The sequence below is a fragment of the Scyliorhinus canicula genome, chromosome 24 (genome assembly GCF_902713615.1).
Source record: "Scyliorhinus canicula chromosome 24, sScyCan1.1, whole genome shotgun sequence".
NCBI classification, from domain to species: domain Eukaryota; kingdom Metazoa; phylum Chordata; class Chondrichthyes; order Carcharhiniformes; family Scyliorhinidae; genus Scyliorhinus; species Scyliorhinus canicula.
Window position 1 is genome coordinate 3,735,948 of NC_052169.1, and position 17,363 is coordinate 3,753,310.

At 42.4% G+C, this 17,363-nt stretch overlaps 1 protein-coding gene across 1 annotated transcript in view; it reads left to right on the plus strand.

The window, feature by feature from the left end:
• The window catches only part of LOC119956907 (furin-like), a 127,710-nt gene that overhangs the window by 76,095 nt on the left and 34,252 nt on the right, over positions 1-17,363 (plus strand). Inside the window, exons 3-8 of the mRNA XM_038784466.1 lie at positions 8,722-8,817; positions 10,406-10,534; positions 11,253-11,329; positions 12,725-12,813; positions 16,452-16,624; positions 16,845-17,057. Of these exons, the coding sequence (XP_038640394.1) occupies positions 8,722-8,817; positions 10,406-10,534; positions 11,253-11,329; positions 12,725-12,813; positions 16,452-16,624; positions 16,845-17,057 (777 nt within the window). The remainder of the gene's footprint in view (positions 1-8,721; positions 8,818-10,405; positions 10,535-11,252; positions 11,330-12,724; positions 12,814-16,451; positions 16,625-16,844; positions 17,058-17,363) is intronic.

A 17,363-nucleotide genomic window follows, 5' to 3' on the forward strand; every position in this document is an offset into this window, starting at 1 on the left:
CCCCGACATGGAGGGTTGCCAACTCTTGATGTATTCCTGGAAGTTTCAATCACAGACCTCGTCTCCAGTAGCCTCACCCAGTCAAACAGTCTTTTAAAAACTATCTCAAGTGTATTAGTTGTAAAAATATCGTTGAAAGAGAGTCAAAAATAACATTTAATGTCCATATGATTTTTCTCCTGGGTTATTTAGTTATTCACAAGTAACCAAGAGATTAATCTGAAGGGATAATAATCCTACCTATATAAGGTTTTAAATACATATTGGAGAAAGCCTGGGTGAAATTGGTGCAACAATCCAATCTCCAAGGGGACTCCGTGTTAATTTGGCCAAAGGATGCGAACAAGTGCTAAATGAAGACGTGCCTGTTTAAAGTCTGGATTTAGCACACAGCATTCCTAATTGTTGATGACCATAATTTCAATTTCTACCAGGGTGTTAAACCAGACACCTGCAGATTTGCCACTCGAGTGGAGCAATGTATATGGAGACCTTGCACGCACTTTGAATGTTGGGCTGCCTTCTCCTTAGGCAGTCCCTCGTGAGTAAGGATGGCTTGGTTCCTCTCTGGTTCTGAGATGGCTGATGAGTCCAATGTGCAATCTGCAGACTCCTCTCTTTGCTGAGCAGTTGGTGCTTGAAGGGTGGAGTGGATGAGCTGTTTGGAGGTTTGTGCACCTTTTTTGACTTTGTATTTTCATGACTAGCATGTTTGGTGCCTTTCTGGATGAACATTACCCATTTCGGTTGATTGCACGTCAGACTGTCCCATGAGTTGGCATGGATGTTTGACCCCTCCAGGACACGGCAAAAGTATTTTCCGTATCTTGGGAGCGTCTGCTGAGCGAAGGGAGATGTATACTGTTATGATGACAGAAGATGTTAATTTCTGAGCAAACCAAATCCCCAAGGGAAACTTGCCTTACCGGTCCATGTCCTTTTTCTGTATTCCGAAAACGAGAAGAAAACCTAATCTCGGCAACAAGTCGGCGGCATGGTGGCACAGTTGTTAGCACTGCTGCCTCACAACAAAGGTCCCAAGTTCGATCCCAGCCCTGGGTCACTGACCGTGTGGAGTTTGCACATTCTCCCCGTGTCTGCGTGGGTTTCGCCCCCACAACCCAAAGATGTGCAGGGTAGGTGGATTGGCAACATGAAATCCAGTAATGCTTTTGTGAATTTAAAATTAAAAATAGATGGTTTCTTAACAACAAAACTTAAACACACAAGATTACATAGTTAAAATTAGTCTTGCAGAAATTTCCCCCAAAAAGGTCCTACTTCGTCAGACCCACATGTGTAAGCAACCTAGGCAATGCTCCCTTCCAGTAGTATTCTCCCAAGGCAAAGTTGCAGTTGCTGTCACTTAAGGCATACAACACAACCTCTCAACACTTATTCCACTCTGCTGTGGAAATCCAAAACTTTAGAACAGGGCTGTGTTTTGCAGCCTCCACTTTTCTGCCTTGACTGGATGCTGATTCAAACTGCACCTCCTCTCCCAGCCTAGAGCTGTTGCCAACAGGCCTTCCTCGCACAGCCAATCTCCAAGTACTCCACAGTAACTAAAATACCCTTTTCCTTCGTATCGTCTCCATTCCATTGTTCTCGACACATTTTTGAATGCCACATTTCCAAAATATAAAAATCTTTAATGCATTCCTATGGCCCCTACTTTCGGGTTAAAGAAAATATCCTTGTTTACTTATAAAACCGTTGCAAATGCCCTTTGAAATGGCTGAAGACAACAGATCTCCAGGTACCTCTTCAAGCAAATTTCTAAACCCTAACCTGTACTTCGAAATCATGTGGTAACATTGGAATTGGGAGCAGAACAGCCAATTTAGCCCGTTGAGCCTGCTCCGCAATTCAGTCAGATCATGGCTGATCCTGGTATCGAATCCACCTGTTCCCCATATCTCTTTTTTTTTTAATATAAATTTAGAGTACCCAATGCATTTTTCCAATTAAGGGGCAATTTAGCGTGGCCAATCCACCTACCATGCACATCTTTGGGTTATGGGTGTGAAACCCACGCAAACATGGGGAGAATGTGCAAGCTCCACACGGACAGTGACCCAGAGCCAGGATCGAACCTTGGACCTTGGCGCCGTGAGGCAACAGGGCTAACCCACTGCACCACCTGTGTCCCCACCCCCCATATTATCAGAAGTATGCTATATCCTCCTTGAAACCATTTAATGATTCCGATTCCACCGCACTATAGGGCAGTGAGTTCCACAAATTCACCACCCTATGCAAGAAGTAGTTCCTCACCATCTCCGTTCTAAATCTACCGCCTCTCAAGCCAAATCTGTGACCTCTTCATTCTAGATTGCCCTACAAGGGAGAACATTTGGTCTACGTTTACTTTATCAACATCAATCCATTTTAGTATTTTATAAACCTCGATCAGATCCCCCCTCATTCTTCTAAACTCCACCGAGTATAGAGAACCCAAACTGTTCGATCTCTCCTCTCTACGTCAACCCTTTCATCCCCGGAATTAATCTGGTGAACCTTTGAACTGCCTCCAATGCCACTACATCCTTCCTCAAATAAGCAGACCAAAACTGGACACTATTCTAGATATGGTCTCGCAACACCCTATAAAATGGCAGCAACACGTCTCAATTTTTATACTCCAGTTCTTTTGCAATAAACGCTAACATTCCATTTTCCTCCTTAATTGCATGCTGTACCTGCGTACTGACTTTCTGCAATTCATGAACGAAGACATCCAGATCATTTGATCTGGAAAGTCTGCTTGCAGATGCATGCATTGAGCACCTTTAGTCCTGGCAAGAAGTCTCCATTAATCTTTTCCTAGCTTAATTCATTCATTTATGCGCACATGTCCGTGCACCCACCTTCTTTACAGAATAACACTGTATTCTCAAAGAAATAGATTTTAAACATCCATTCTCTTAAGACGACAAATTTTTCTTCACCTTTGATAAACTTTCTGCCAACTGAGGGAGGTGTGAAGTGAGTGATCTGGCTGGCACGTGATACTGTAGCAAGTTGCAGGATGCACAGGGACCAAGGATGGGGCGTAATAGGTCCTCATGGAGGAAATCCAGAGGAAAATGACTGCCCTGTACCTGCTGATGCAAAGAATTTCACCTCCCCTTTTCTGTCCCTCCCTCCTAGTACTGCCCTGCCTGGTTTCCTCCAAACCAAGGGGGATCATTTCGGCAAATGCCCATAACCAAGTGTTCCATTTGTCTTGCTGTCTCCAATAATGTGGAATAGCTCAAGATTTGCTCTTTAGGGATGAAGTCCTCAATCTCAGTAGTAAGGATTGCTGATGTTGATATCGTGATAGTTATCCAGCAAATCCCCCAATGAATTTCAGAGGCTGCCTTTACTGGTCTAGCATCACAAACATGAAAGGATGTGTATTATTTTAAACAACACTTAAAATCCATCAACGTCTTGTTTGCTTCCAGACAACTGGTTACTATTGGGAAAGTGCGTTGGGATAAGTGCTAACCACCATAATGCCATGCAGCCGCCTTTAAATGAGCAGTAGTGGGCATTTTAGGGTAATCAACCCTTTAATGAGCTGCTTGCCATATGTTGCGAGCAAGAGCTTCAGTTTCTTTTCCACAATGGCAACTGGAATTAAACATGGAGCAACTGGTTTCCGCTCGAGACTTGTAAAAGCTTTAGTGCCTGAACGCGATTTCAGAATTCAACCACTTTGTCTTGTGTGAAAGAGACGGCACAAGTAGTCAGCAGGATTGCAGACATATTCACTGAGTAGGCATCTTGCATAACCTTTCCAATTGCAGATGCTAACTGAAGCGGTTTCCTCCCACATTTCCTCCCACAGTCCAAAGATGTGCAGGTTAGGTGGATTGGCCACGATAAATTGCCAATAAGTGTCCAAAAATAGTTAGGGTGGTTATGGGGATAGGGTGGAGGTATGGGCTTAAGTAGGGTGCTCTTTTTACAAGGGCCGGTGCAGACCCGATGGGTTGAATGGCCTTCTGCACTGTATATTCTATGATTCAACAAACCTTTTTGCTCTTTGAGATTTAACTTTTTGCTGTATAATGGCAAAAATACAGGGGAAAGATCAGATTGGCAAGTTTGCTTTCCAGCTCTTTAGGGAAGGACATCTGAAGGAGACTCTGCTATCTTCCGTGCAAATATTTTGACTGCAGACTATGGAATACAGTTTGGGTGGAAACTGAAGTCATACATTGCAATGCAAGTTCTCAACCAACTTGTCCTTCATTATCTCTTCATGCTGATAATTCATTTTGTAGACTTGACCACCAGCTGATACTGTTTGCAGGAGTAATTGGGACCACAATAGTGATTTGCATTTCTCCCTCTCTTGAAACACCAACAGTAAAAGCTAAAATGGGTTACCAAGTTGGAGACCCTTGTGACTTGGTGAATTGAAAGGAAAACAGCAAACTTAAAGTAACAGGGATGTACACATTTCTGGTTCAACTCTTGTGCAGTTGTGTGGGTACAATGGCCATTAAGCTTGGAATAAGATCAGATTGGTTTATTGTCACGTGTACCGAGGTACAGTGAAAAGATGGTTAGGGTGAATCAGGTCATTGGGTTGAAACCTATGATCATGATGGCCTTCCACAATTTCTGCTGCCTCCACCAAACACCCTCCCCTTTCAGCATTCCAAAGGGACTGTTCCTTTAATCCACTCTTCCATCAGTGTCCCTTTCCTACAGCACCTTTCTGTGCAACTGCAGGAGATTTGGCTTATGCCCTTCCCCACCAGACCCCAAACACTCGTTCAAATTGAAAGTGATTTACATGCACTACTGTTACCCACAATGCGGCCTGCTCCACATAATAATAATAATAGCTTTTTATTGTCACAAGTATGAAGTTACTGTGTAAAGCCCCTAGTCGCCACATTCTGGTGCCTGTTCGGGTAAGCTGGTACGAGAATTGAACCCGCGCTGCTGGCCTTGTTCTGTATCACTAACCAGCTGTCTAGCCCACTGAGCTAAACCAGCCCTCATTGCGGTGATCAAATGTAGACTGGGTGGTCTCTTTGTGGAACAAAGCCATTTCATCCACAACCTTGACGGCAAGCTTCCAATTGCCTTTACCTTTAATTCTCCATCTTGCTCCCACCTTTGCGCTGACTGTTCTGTCCTTGCTTGTCGTGTTCCAGTGAAGCTCAAGGGACTGCACTCCATCTTTTGACTGGGTGCTTTTCAGCCTTCTGGACTTCACCTTGAGCTCAATTTTACGTTGGCCCAGATAACTAATCTGGCTTGTAGTGTATTTTTGGTCTTGCAAAGGGCTGACACTTGCGTGATGAACCAAAGACTGGCTCCTGTGGTGTAAACGTTTTAAATTAAACTGAAAGAGAAATTGGTACGACGCAATTCCTTTTATACATGGAAGGAGCTTCACGGTTCAATTCGCACTTTTCCCCCCTCCTTTCCACTGGCAACTGTTTGTTACGCAGAACCCTTATCAAAAGCTGAGAGGTCGGAGTTGTATCACCAATACTTTGCCATTCTTGGAATAGATGCTGGAATTTTGAAATTCACTGCAGTTTGAAATAGATTTACTGTGGATGGCCATGAAAGCATTAAAATTGATTCACTCTGATCTTAAACTCATTTCTATTGCAGGAATGAGCTTCTTTGTGTGGGATCATAGTTTAAGTCGGTCGCCAGTAAAAGAAAAATAATGACATGATATTGGTCTTTCATTAACTGGATCATTTCACTCCAGTGCTCCCATCTTATCCAGTCACTTGCTATCTGCTGTATTTCAGCCTATATCTTAAAATATAATTTGTTTACCCCTTCTACTTCTGTTGATGGAGCTGAAATTGTGGGTGGAAATCTTGAAATGTCACAATCCAGTGATCTGGGTGCTAAATTAAAAGTTTGTGGGGTTTGTAACATTGTACAGTGCAGGATGTTTTGATGCTCGTTACATTGTAGTAACCAGGGTGGGACCCTCTGGGAGTGTTTTGATAGGTTATCTGATCATTACTCGGGTCACCTTGAGGCAGTATGTTCAAGGGAATCTGCGAGCTGAGTGTCCCAAAGAAAAAAGGGATATGCAACAAGTTTCAGTCAAGTTAAAGGAAAGGTTCAAGTAAAGAGGGCTGCTGGGGCTAAGGTATGTGTTTGGAACTGTGGTGTTCTGCTTGGCACAACCATAGATCTGAAAATGTGCTTATAAGCTACTGTGAGTGTACTTGGGAATCCAAGAAGGTTGAATCTCTAAAGTGAATTGAAACCTGTGGGTGGGCAATTGTTAAAGCCACCCGAGTAGGGGTGACGTTTGGAGAGAATTCCAAGGCAGGATCTTCAAAGGGTGGAAATTGGAAACGTACAAGAAAGATTACGTTTGTGAGCATGGTTGACTCTCAGTGGGGCCAACATCTGGGTGATTGCGAAATTTATGTAACTTGTTTTGGTTGCATCCGTGATTTACTCAGTAGCGTGATGTGTCTGACTAGTTCTTTTTTTGTTAATTCATATGTATCTCATACTTACCCTGAAGAGTATAAGATGCCTATTGTAAATTGTTTTACCTTTGACCTTGTGTAAAAACATTTCTTCAAAACCTGTGGAATCTTGGGACTTTATTATAAAAGCAGGTGCCTTGAATATCAACCTTTATCATCTTCAACCAAAGCATTATTGGCCCCAACGGGATCACTCCACATGCCCTGGAGTCTGGCTGGCCAAAGATCGTAAGAAGTCACAAGAAACTTGAAGAATTTTATAATCAATAGTTAAGACTTTGTTTTTTAAGGCAGCTGTGGGCATTTATTTTAAAAAAGGGGGTGGCTGTGCCCACATGTGAAATAAGCCCAATTATGTACAGCCTTTAACTAGATCAGCCAAAAACTGTACTTCACTTTTCATTCCTCAAATTACTAGGCACCCCGGCGGAGCACCAGTATTATCTTTTTAATTCATCGACTGGATATGCAAGACGTCTCAGTCAAGTTATGCCAGCATTTATTGCCCATCCCTAGTTGCCCTTTAGATGGTTGTGGTGAATTGCCTTCTTGAACTGCTACAATCATTGAGGTGTAGGTACACCCACAATGCTGCTAGGGAGGGAGTTCCAGCATTTTGCCCCAGCAAAGAAGTAAATGGGCAATTTATAGCATAAAAGTTTATAACTTTTAGCACCTTTCTAGGACTTTGGGAGACCGAGTTGCCAATCCAGTGTTGAAACACAGGCTGTTGTCATTGTATACAGGCATAAGTGTCTTCCTAGTTTAAAAAAACCCAAAACCTTCCTTTGATCAAACTGCTCAGGCTAATAGTTCATGCAGGTCACATTACCTCAGTTTTGCCCTAAATTTGCAAACCGTCCCAAAAATAATTTTATAACTCTTCATAATTCATAGAATCCCTACAGTGCAGTAGGAGGCCATTCGACCCATCAAGTCTGCCCTGGCCCTTGTAAAAATCACCCTACTTAGGCCCACACCCCCACCCTATTCCTGTAATCCCACCTAATCTTTTGGGCACTAAGGGGCAATATAGCACAGCCAATCCACCTAACCTGCACATCTTTGGACTGTGGTAGGAAACGTGAGCACCCGGAGGAAACCCACGCAGACACGGGGGAGGGGGTAAAGTGCAGGCTCTGCACAGACAGTCACGCGAGGCCAGAATTGAACCTGGGTCCCTGGAGCTGAGGCAGCAGTGCTGACCATTGTGCCACCCATAATGCTGTGTAATTGTGACACCTTGGGAGGTACAAAGTCGTGGAGGGGAAAGCGTCTGGCTTGATAGGGTTGGTGTTGAGTAATGTGGTTTTAATTACAAGTGCTGTGACATGTCATCTGAATGCCAAGTGATTGGCTGGTTTGACTACTGCTGATATTTCTACCTGGAGTACTGGGATACAGAACACAGACAAATATATTCTACGTTACTTATTAGAATAATTGACTAAAATTTGATATTCCAATTTGAAATTCCAAATATCTAATTAAATTATTTTTGATCAGGTGGGAAGTTATGATGTTGGATCTTTGCTCTGCTGACTAAGGTTACACGGGTGGCCTGTGTGAATTAAAAAGTGTTTCTCACGTCTTTCTCAATGTCTGTCTCAGCCTGGGGGGATAAGTATGTACAAGCTGGTAGCTTTTGAGGTCTGGTAATTGTTGCTTAATTGATTTGGCTAAAATACCATTACTAGTTAAAAATGGACGTCAGAGAGCAGCATGGTGGCGCAGTGGGTTAGCTCTGTGGCCTCACGGCGCCGAGGTCCCAAGTTCGATCCCGGCTCTGGGTTACTGTCTCTGTGGAGTTTGCACATTCTCCCCGTGTCTGCATGGGTTTCGCCCCCACAACCCAAAGATGTGCAGGGTAGGTGGATTGGCCATGCTAAATTGCTCTATAATTGGGGGAAAAAATGAATTGGGTATTCTAAAAAAATTTTGAAAGAAAGAAAAAAAATGGACGTCAGCCTGTCAATATGTATAATCTAGAAAGGAGATATGAAATACTCCATTTCCATTGGCAATATATCTTGAATCTTTTGTTCAAAAAAAATTCATTATTTGTAAAGTTGTCACGTATGGGTGGAGTACCTTGAACAGAATGCCAAATCTGCCACCATTTCCTTCCACTTGAATTTGTGCACTTTTCATTAATCAGGTTTAACAAAATTGCTTTGTGATATCTACAGAGAAGGTTAATTTGTTCTTTCCTAAGATGCAATTTTAATTTTCTAACTAGGTCAAATGGCTGGAACAGCAAGTAATTAAGAAAAGGACAAAGCGGGATATTTACATAGAACCAAATGACCCCAAATTCACTCTGCAGTGGTACCTGGTGAGTAGTAATTTGTGTTGGCATCAGTTTATTAGAATGAAATGGTGCAGATCGTTCCCTGTGATTCTCCACATTCACAGAATCTTCACTCATTGGTGAAGACTTCTCCATGAACCGTAAGGAAAAGTAAAGAAATCCAACTTTATTTAAAAGAAATATATATATATCTACAGGGACTGGATCAAATTATAAGGAGGATAGTCGACAAGGTTGATTAATGCCGTCATTTTAAAATTAAGACGAGTAAATTTTTGTTTGACAATATTAAAACCGTGGCGTGCAGATTGCGCACAGATCAACCATGATCTAATTGAATATGGCACAGGCTCGAGGTGCTGAATGGCTTCCCCCTGTTTCTGTGTTTCAATGATTCAAACACTGCTGTAAATGTTTTGCTAATTGTGTGGTTTGTATTCTAATTTGATCAATCTTTGGGTGCTTTGAAGCCCTGAGAAACAACCATCAGCAACTGTTCCTCAGCCTCCTTAATTTCATGCTAGGGCAGCACGATGGCGCAGTGGGTTAGTACGGCTGCCTCATGGTGCCGAGGCCCCAGGTTCGATCCTGGCTCTGGGTCACTGTCTGTGTGGAGTTTGCATGTTCTCCCTGTGTTTGCGTGGGTTTCAGCCCCACAACCCAAAGATGTGCAGGGGAGATGGATTGGCCATGCTAAATTGCCCCTTAATTGGAAAAACTTAATTGGGTACTCTTGTATTTAAAAAAAAAAATTCTCCTCCTCTCGCGTGCTCTCTCTCTCTCCCCTCCCTCTCCCCCTCCCCTCTTCCCTCCCCCTCCCTCCCCCTTTCCTCTCTCTCTATCAACGTGTAGTGTCTCAAAATTTCAGCAAATTATGAACTTGGGGCAGAGAATGTTCTCCTGTTCAATCAGAGCCAGCCAGAGGAACACTGGTCAGGGCTGGTGTGATCTTCAGCTCCTGTTGGTCTGTTTTGTGTGTAATATTCCTGATTGACTCCATAGGAATCCAGAGATGCATCTTGATGTGGCCTAAGAGTACTTTTAGACAAATCATATATAAGCATCTGGGGGCACCAAAGACATGTCTTGTTTCCCCTGGTTTGCGTTGATCTATATCATATTTTTCATGAGGCTTTTAAACTATTGCTAAATTAGTGCAGACTCTGCCCATTAACTTCATTGAACTGCGCTACCTGCACTTGCAAGTCATTTTGCCTGTGTCTAGGATGGTGAGAGCCAGACTTAATGCACTTTAGGCAGCAATAATTTCACCAAACTCTGAAGGAAAATAAATATTGTACATTAATTAAATGCTAGCTTGTACATAATCAATGTGTTCAGGTTAATATGTTGTACCACTTGAGTAAACATTAAAGCAGCGCACTGTGCTAAAGTGTTTACTTTCCAGATAAATGATCAGTTCTGTTTGTATAGCACCTAATATGTGAAGAACTGTCCTAAGGTAGGAGTGGGAGCAAAGTTAGGGCTGTGGCAAGGCAAATGCAAAAAGGATGTGTTAATGTCACATGTAGTCAATTCGAAGCCAGGGTTAAAACGTCATATTTTAAAGCAAGGAAGGGCAGCTCACTTGCTGTGGTTGTCTATTATATAGCGTAACATGAATCGTCATGACCTGAATGTACAAGAAGCCTGGAAGCAGGGTTATACTGGGAAGGGTGTTGTCGTCTCTATTCTCGATGATGGAATTGAGAAGAATCATCCAGACCTATCAGCTAATTATGTAAGTATATGTGCGTGATATATTTTAAGTTTATATCTGGTATCCAAACAGTTGCTGCCCAATTCCAATTAGAAAGGAATGCTAATTCCCAACACTCCTCGGCGGGGGGGATAATATGTTCTGTCTTCCAAAACATGGGAAAAGTGTCATTAAAATCTTATATGATGATACTCGAGTATAACTTGTTCACAATAAACCAACCAATAATTCTTCAATGGATAGCCCAACACCTTTTCCCATTTAAAAGAAAAACAAGTTCAAAGGTGGCTCTCCAGACATATTTAACAGAGCTTCTCCAGAGCTGTGCACATCAGTAACATCCAAACAGCTCAGCAAATTGGAGGGGATCCAGTCTGCTCAGTCGAGCTGGAGTCAAATATTTTGCTGCTAGAGTTATTGTGCAATTTAATGTTGAAACAAAAATAGTCTACGTTAAATTAAAAACAAACACACTCCTTTCCCTACTTTAAATTTTCTTCTCCCCTTTAACATGAAAGGCCCTAATGATGCTTTCTGGACCTGGGGGAAGAGTTTGAATGCTGGTATCAGATGTTCAAACCTGCTTGAATACCTTTCACTGTTCTCAGCTTGACTGATCACACTAAATGCTCAATAATTCTGATCCGTACACTAGCAGGAGTCAACTGAGCTTCAATCCTTTGTTTTTGGGTGTAACATAGGGAAGGGGGAACTAAAGCTGCTTTCTCTCCTGTTCTAGGATCCAGGTGCCAGTTATGATGTGAACAATAATGACCCAGATCCTCAGCCTCGATACACACAGCTCAATGATAATCGGTAGGTCACTTCAAAGAGCGTATGTTGGTTTATACATGATTTTACTTCAGTGGTTTCCAAGTGATTTTGTCTGGGCACCCCTCTGTTGACATGCGCCAGACAGCCTCTGTTCCAGCTTCTAAGCTATGTTAGCTACCCACAGGAAACAGTACTGTTATTTTAAGTAGGGTGGAAAGATATTGCCGAGGATGGAGAAGAGATTCACTAGAATGGTTCCAGGAATGAAGGATTATGGTAACACACTGGCGATACTAGGGTTGCTCTCCTTGCATCAGAGAAGACTTAAGAGGAGACTTCGTAGAAAATCACAAATGGTTTAGATGGAGAAATTAAAGAGAAACTTTCCAATAGCTGAAGAATCAGTCGCCAGATTTTAGGTGGTTGGCAAAAGACCCAGAAGAAACATGAGGAAAATTATCCCATGCAATGAGTGGTTAGAATTGGCCTGGATAGGGTGATGGGCGCAGATTCAATAATCTTCAAAAAGGAATTGGATCATACTCGATGGAGGAAGGGATTTGAGAAAACAGGCGAGTGGGATTTAATTGGATTATTCTTTGTCAGAGTGTGTGCAGACTCATGGACTGTGCGGACCCCTCTGTGCAGATGAGTCAACACATATAGACGCATACAGAATTCTAATGAGTACTTTTACTTCTGTGGCGTTCAGACCCCAAATGTAAATACCATGAACTTCATGTCATCTCTGGTACCATAGTCCTGATTTTCCAAGGACCCTGAGGGTTAATGTAAGGAGAGCCTCTACTTGAGGACTAATCTCCTGGTGCTGCTCAACACCAAATAAGCAGTATTAGGAAAGAAGGACGACAAATTGTAGGAAAAAACTGACTTCTGAAACGAGCTTGCGGGATTTGTATTTTTTTTGCCTTGCATTTCTGGACAAATACCAATAATTGGGCAGCGATTAATTAGTGTTGTCACTGAAAATTTAGTAAGCAGTGCAAAGCACCAAAAGGGCATATTTATTCTTTCTGCCTTTCCAGCATGGGTTTTGCCTTGAAGATGCTTTACAGTAACGTTGGGATTAGGTACCAGTGGTTGCAAACTTGCTGCCAGCGGCTTCAAACTCGACAATGTATACTAACCTGTTATAATTGGTTAGGTAGAGAAGCAAATTCATATACAGTTGGTAATGTTGATGACCAGTTCTGACCTCCCCACAACATCGGTGTAGTGAAGTTTTGTTGACGTTGATTATGCCGAAGGAATCCATGGGGTTGTTTTACATTTCGGGCAATGGCACATGTAAGCACACTGCACATAGATGGGAATGAAAGGGATAGAGGAAGGAATGCATTCAGGTTTTTAAAAACATTTTCATGTACAACAGATTAAGTGATTTGTGGAGTTTTCATCTTTGCCATTTCTCCATAGACATGGAACGCGGTGTGCTGGTGAGGTGGCAGCTGTTGCGAACAATGGAATTTGTGGTGTGGGAGTGGCATATAATGCCAGAATTGGAGGTATGTATCAACTATTTTTATTCCCCCCTCCAATAACCCCTCTCTCTCTCTCCTCCTCTTCCCCCCCCCCCCCCCCCCCCCACTTATCATTCCCAAATACACTTCTTCCTGCAAATACACACCACTTTAGGCAATAGTCCTTGAAGATATTTAATTCCAGTAATATTACCACAAGACACCCTGTTGTTTCTGTAGGGGAGGTATGATGGGCTTTACAAGCACACGCACACTGTAGAAACTCACACATTTAGACCAGACACTACTCTGCGGTATCTGAAGGCTGCTCACTTTGCAGTTCTGCCCCAACACAGAACACACATCTGGAAGTCTTGCATAGCCACACTCCAACACAATTTAAATATGTTTTTTCCTCTTTTCCGATTGTTCTTACCCTTGTCTGAAACGTAGCTTTCCAAGATTATATTCTCCTTATGCCACCATGTTTGGGTAAAATAAACATTAATAACTTTGCTTTACGTATTTATTCATGACACTTTCCAAGTTGTAAACTGCTCCTTACCTCCCTTGTGAAATTCCACAGCTGAAAACCAAATCCTCACTTATCTTCTAATGCAAATTTCTACCCATTATGTATTCACTGTAGAACATCTAACATCATTTAAATGCCTGCCTTTTACACCTGGCCCTTGTGTCTTCAACTTTGTAGGCAGTCCTCAGCTTAGTCTCTCAATCCTGCTGTACAAAATATCACATTACACCCCAAAAATATTAAAATAATTTCTTCACAATATAGCAGCACGAGTTATTTGAAATTATTTGCCGACAGGCAGGAAGATTATTTTTCAGTTTCTAGAAAATCTCTGAGGATTATAGAATCTTTATACTACCTGATGCAAATGGTAATTGTGGCAAATTTGAGGCATCTGAGGAAAAAAACGCAGTGCTCTATTTTCCTGCCTCATCTGTTTTATATTGTTCAACTGTAATTAGTTTAATAGAAAACACAAGAATACACTTTGGCCTGCCTCCCCTTCCTCGCTGAGATCAGTACCTTCGGCACCAGTCTGTCTCTGGGTTGTTGCCAAAATGCTGGTTAGGTGTGAACTTTGTCAGCGGGTGCCATTGTGCCAAACCCTGAAGGGCAGTACAATTAAATTGCACTTGCAACATGAATAGCGATATAATCAGTGAGTGCAAACTGATCATTTTTTTAAATCTTCTTTTCTCCCTCCCCTCCTCACCACATACCTGCTGTTGAGTAAAGAATTCAAGAGTTCTGCTCCTATTCACAAACACCTTTATTTTCCTGGAACACACTCTGTACAAAACTCTATCACCGCATCACATCCACAAGAGCCACCTGCAGCCCCTATACATATTAGTGTCAATTATTGGATACTTAACATCAATGAGACATCTAATTGGAATGTCTCTTGACCCATTTCTTAACAATACCATTGGCAATATTAGCAGTCAAACGCTTGGAAGTGTTTGTAATATGTTCTTTTGTCCACTGTTTTAACATAGATGCTAATTAACGCTCCCTGAAAATATTTTGTGACGGATGATTTGTTAAGTGCATTATCCCCTTGTATTTTCGTGCCGAGCCTTGCATGCATGTTTTTTCTTCATGGGATGTGGCCATCTCCGGCAGGGCCTGCATTTCTTGCCGACCCCTGAGGGCATTGCCACATTACCGTGGATTTGGAGTTACATGTAAGACAGACGAGACAGATTTTCCTAGTGGAAGGACATTTGTAAACTAATGTTCTGGAGTTAAACATCAGTTGGCATGATGCCAGATTTGGCCCTAGTGGAGTGGGCAGGAAGACTTAAAGGTAGGACAGTTGATAAGCAGTGACAGTTGTTTAAGGAGATAGTCAATTCCAACTGAAATATATCCCAGAGAGGAAGAAAGATTGTAAGAGGGCGTGAACATATTGAATGGCAGAGGGGGCCCAAGAAGCTGAATGGCCCACTCCCACTTCTAACGTAAATGGACTTTTACGACAATTGACAATGGTTTCATGGTCATCATTACACTTTGAACTGAATTTCACCATAATGCCATGGTGAGATTGGAATCCAGATCCCCAGAGCATTACTCCGAGTCTCTGAGATTATTAGCCCAGCGCCAACACCATTCTGCTACTATGCCAGTGCCGCCTCATGTCAATTTGAAGGGGAAAACTTGTGCACAGCTTGCAGAGATTTTCAGGTTGTTGCCCAATTTAGCAGCTTTGAGGGAACGTTAAAAACCAGTTTATTTAAACAGCCAATTCTTTCACTAACCTTGTGGACAAAATAAATTGTCATATGCTCCAGAATCTTTAGCATTCAAAAGTGTTTTAAAGATGGGAACCATTGTGTTGGTGGAGGAAGGCATGGTGAGAAACCTGAACTCTGGAGTGCAGTGACCTGATGGATTGAATGGCCTTTTTTTTTGTACTGGAATTCCCTCCCTCACTATTTCTATCTCTCTTCCTTCAAAACTCTTCTTAAAATCTGTATTGGATCAAAATCTTAATATGTGGCTCAGAGGTCAGATTTAATTTCTATTAAGCACTTAAGGCGTTTGACTACATTAGAGTTTAGTACCCTATTCTTTTTTTTCCAATTGGGGGGCAATTTAGCATGGGTTGTGGGGGTGATAACCACGGGAATGTGCAAACTCCACACGGACAGTGACCCGGAGCCGGGATCGAACCCGGGTCCTCGATGCCTTGATGCAACAGTGCTAGCCACTGCATAACCGTGCCACCCGTGACCATATTATAGATCATGGAGTTTACATGCAGAAGGATTCCATTTGCCCCATCGAGTCTGCACTGGCCCTTGGAAAGAGCACCTTACTTAAGCCATGCCTCCACCCTATCCTAGTAACCCAGTAACACCACCTAATATTTTGGACACCAAGGAGCAATTTAGCATGGCCAACCTGCACATCTTTAACAGTGGGGGGAAACCAGAGCACCTGGAGGAAACCTACTACGCCGCAATGGGGAGAAAGTGCAAACTGCACACAGTCACCCAAGGCTACAATTGAGCATGGAGCTATGAGGCAGCAGTGCTAGCCACTGTGCCACACCATATATGTGATGCTATATAAATACAATCTGTTATTGTTGACCACTCTCAAACCAAACTAAATGAGCCTACAATAACTAGCTCCACGCTTTCACCCCAGCAACGTGATGACTCAACTCATGGCCAACAGCTTGTTGTTCACATGACCAGGTATGAAATCTCAGGATTTCAGTTTTACAATGTTCTTAAAATTATATTTCACTTTTCTAAAAAAAATACAAAGCACCAAACTGTTTGAATTTGAGTGGGTGTACTTGATTAAAGTGCTCCTGTTTTCACCACTATTGCTTCTCAAATAATTAATCATTCACATCAATAAACGTTTCTCACATTTTGCGCCGAATGTTAGCACACCGCAACAGTGGAGGCTATTATTTCCCATCTCATCTCTCATGTTTCCAATAAGAATCCTGGGGAATAGCTGAAATTCTACTTTCCCTTCCCTCTGTTTCTTGCACGTATTCTGTTCCCACTCTGCCCTTCCCCTCGGGTAGCTTGTCAGCTATGCTTTGGACCTGGAGCTGCCTTGTAGCTGATCCCCAAGCTGGCCAGCCCCACCATTTAAATGTTTGTTTTCTCAATTTTTGTAGGTGTGCGGATGCTTGATGGAGAGGTGACCGATGCTGTCGAAGCTCAATCTCTCGGCATGTATCCTCAGCACATTGACATCTACAGTGCCAGCTGGGGTCCAGAGGATGATGGAAAGACCGTGGATGGACCTGCTAAATTAGCACAGGCAGCATTTTTGAAAGGGATTTCTCAGGTCAATATTACTTCTGGGTGTTGTGCAGGAATATGCATTTTTGCATGAACTTGTTTGGTCTAATGACCTGTCTAATATGTTGTAAAATTGAGGGCTATGCTCAAATGGCGATCTAATAAATGCGAGCAGAAAACATTTTGCAACAAAATTATACAGCTAAACTTTGTTGAGTGCTCCATGAGGTGAACAATGTTGACTTGTTTTGTTGGAACGTTGACAGGGACGCAGAAATTTGGGCTCAATATTCGTGTGGGCTTCTGGGAATGGTGGCCGAGAGCATGACAGCTGTAACTGTGACGGGTACACAAACAGCATCTACACCCTTTCCATCAGCAGCACCACTCAGAATGGGAATGTGCCTTGGTACAGCGAGGCATGTTCCTCAACACTTGCTACTACGTACAGTAGTGGAGGTCAATTTGAAAAACAGATCGTAAGTTACAGTTTGGTGCTATCCAAAACATTTTTATGCCTTCTTTGTTCTTGATGCAATAATGCTGGAATAATCTATGCTCATTTTCAAAATGTTGCATTAAAACCTTTTTGTAAAGTGCCTAATAACAGTAGAATCTGAATTATTTTTCACATGCAGGGTTTACATTATGTTATGTAAGTGACCATTAACCTGTTTCAGTCACAAAATTTAAGAGATTATTTTCCTCTTCAAAGCATTGAAAGGCATGCAGTAACAACTGGGAAAACAAGATTAGAATGGACAGCTGAAGCTGGTAGTCGAACA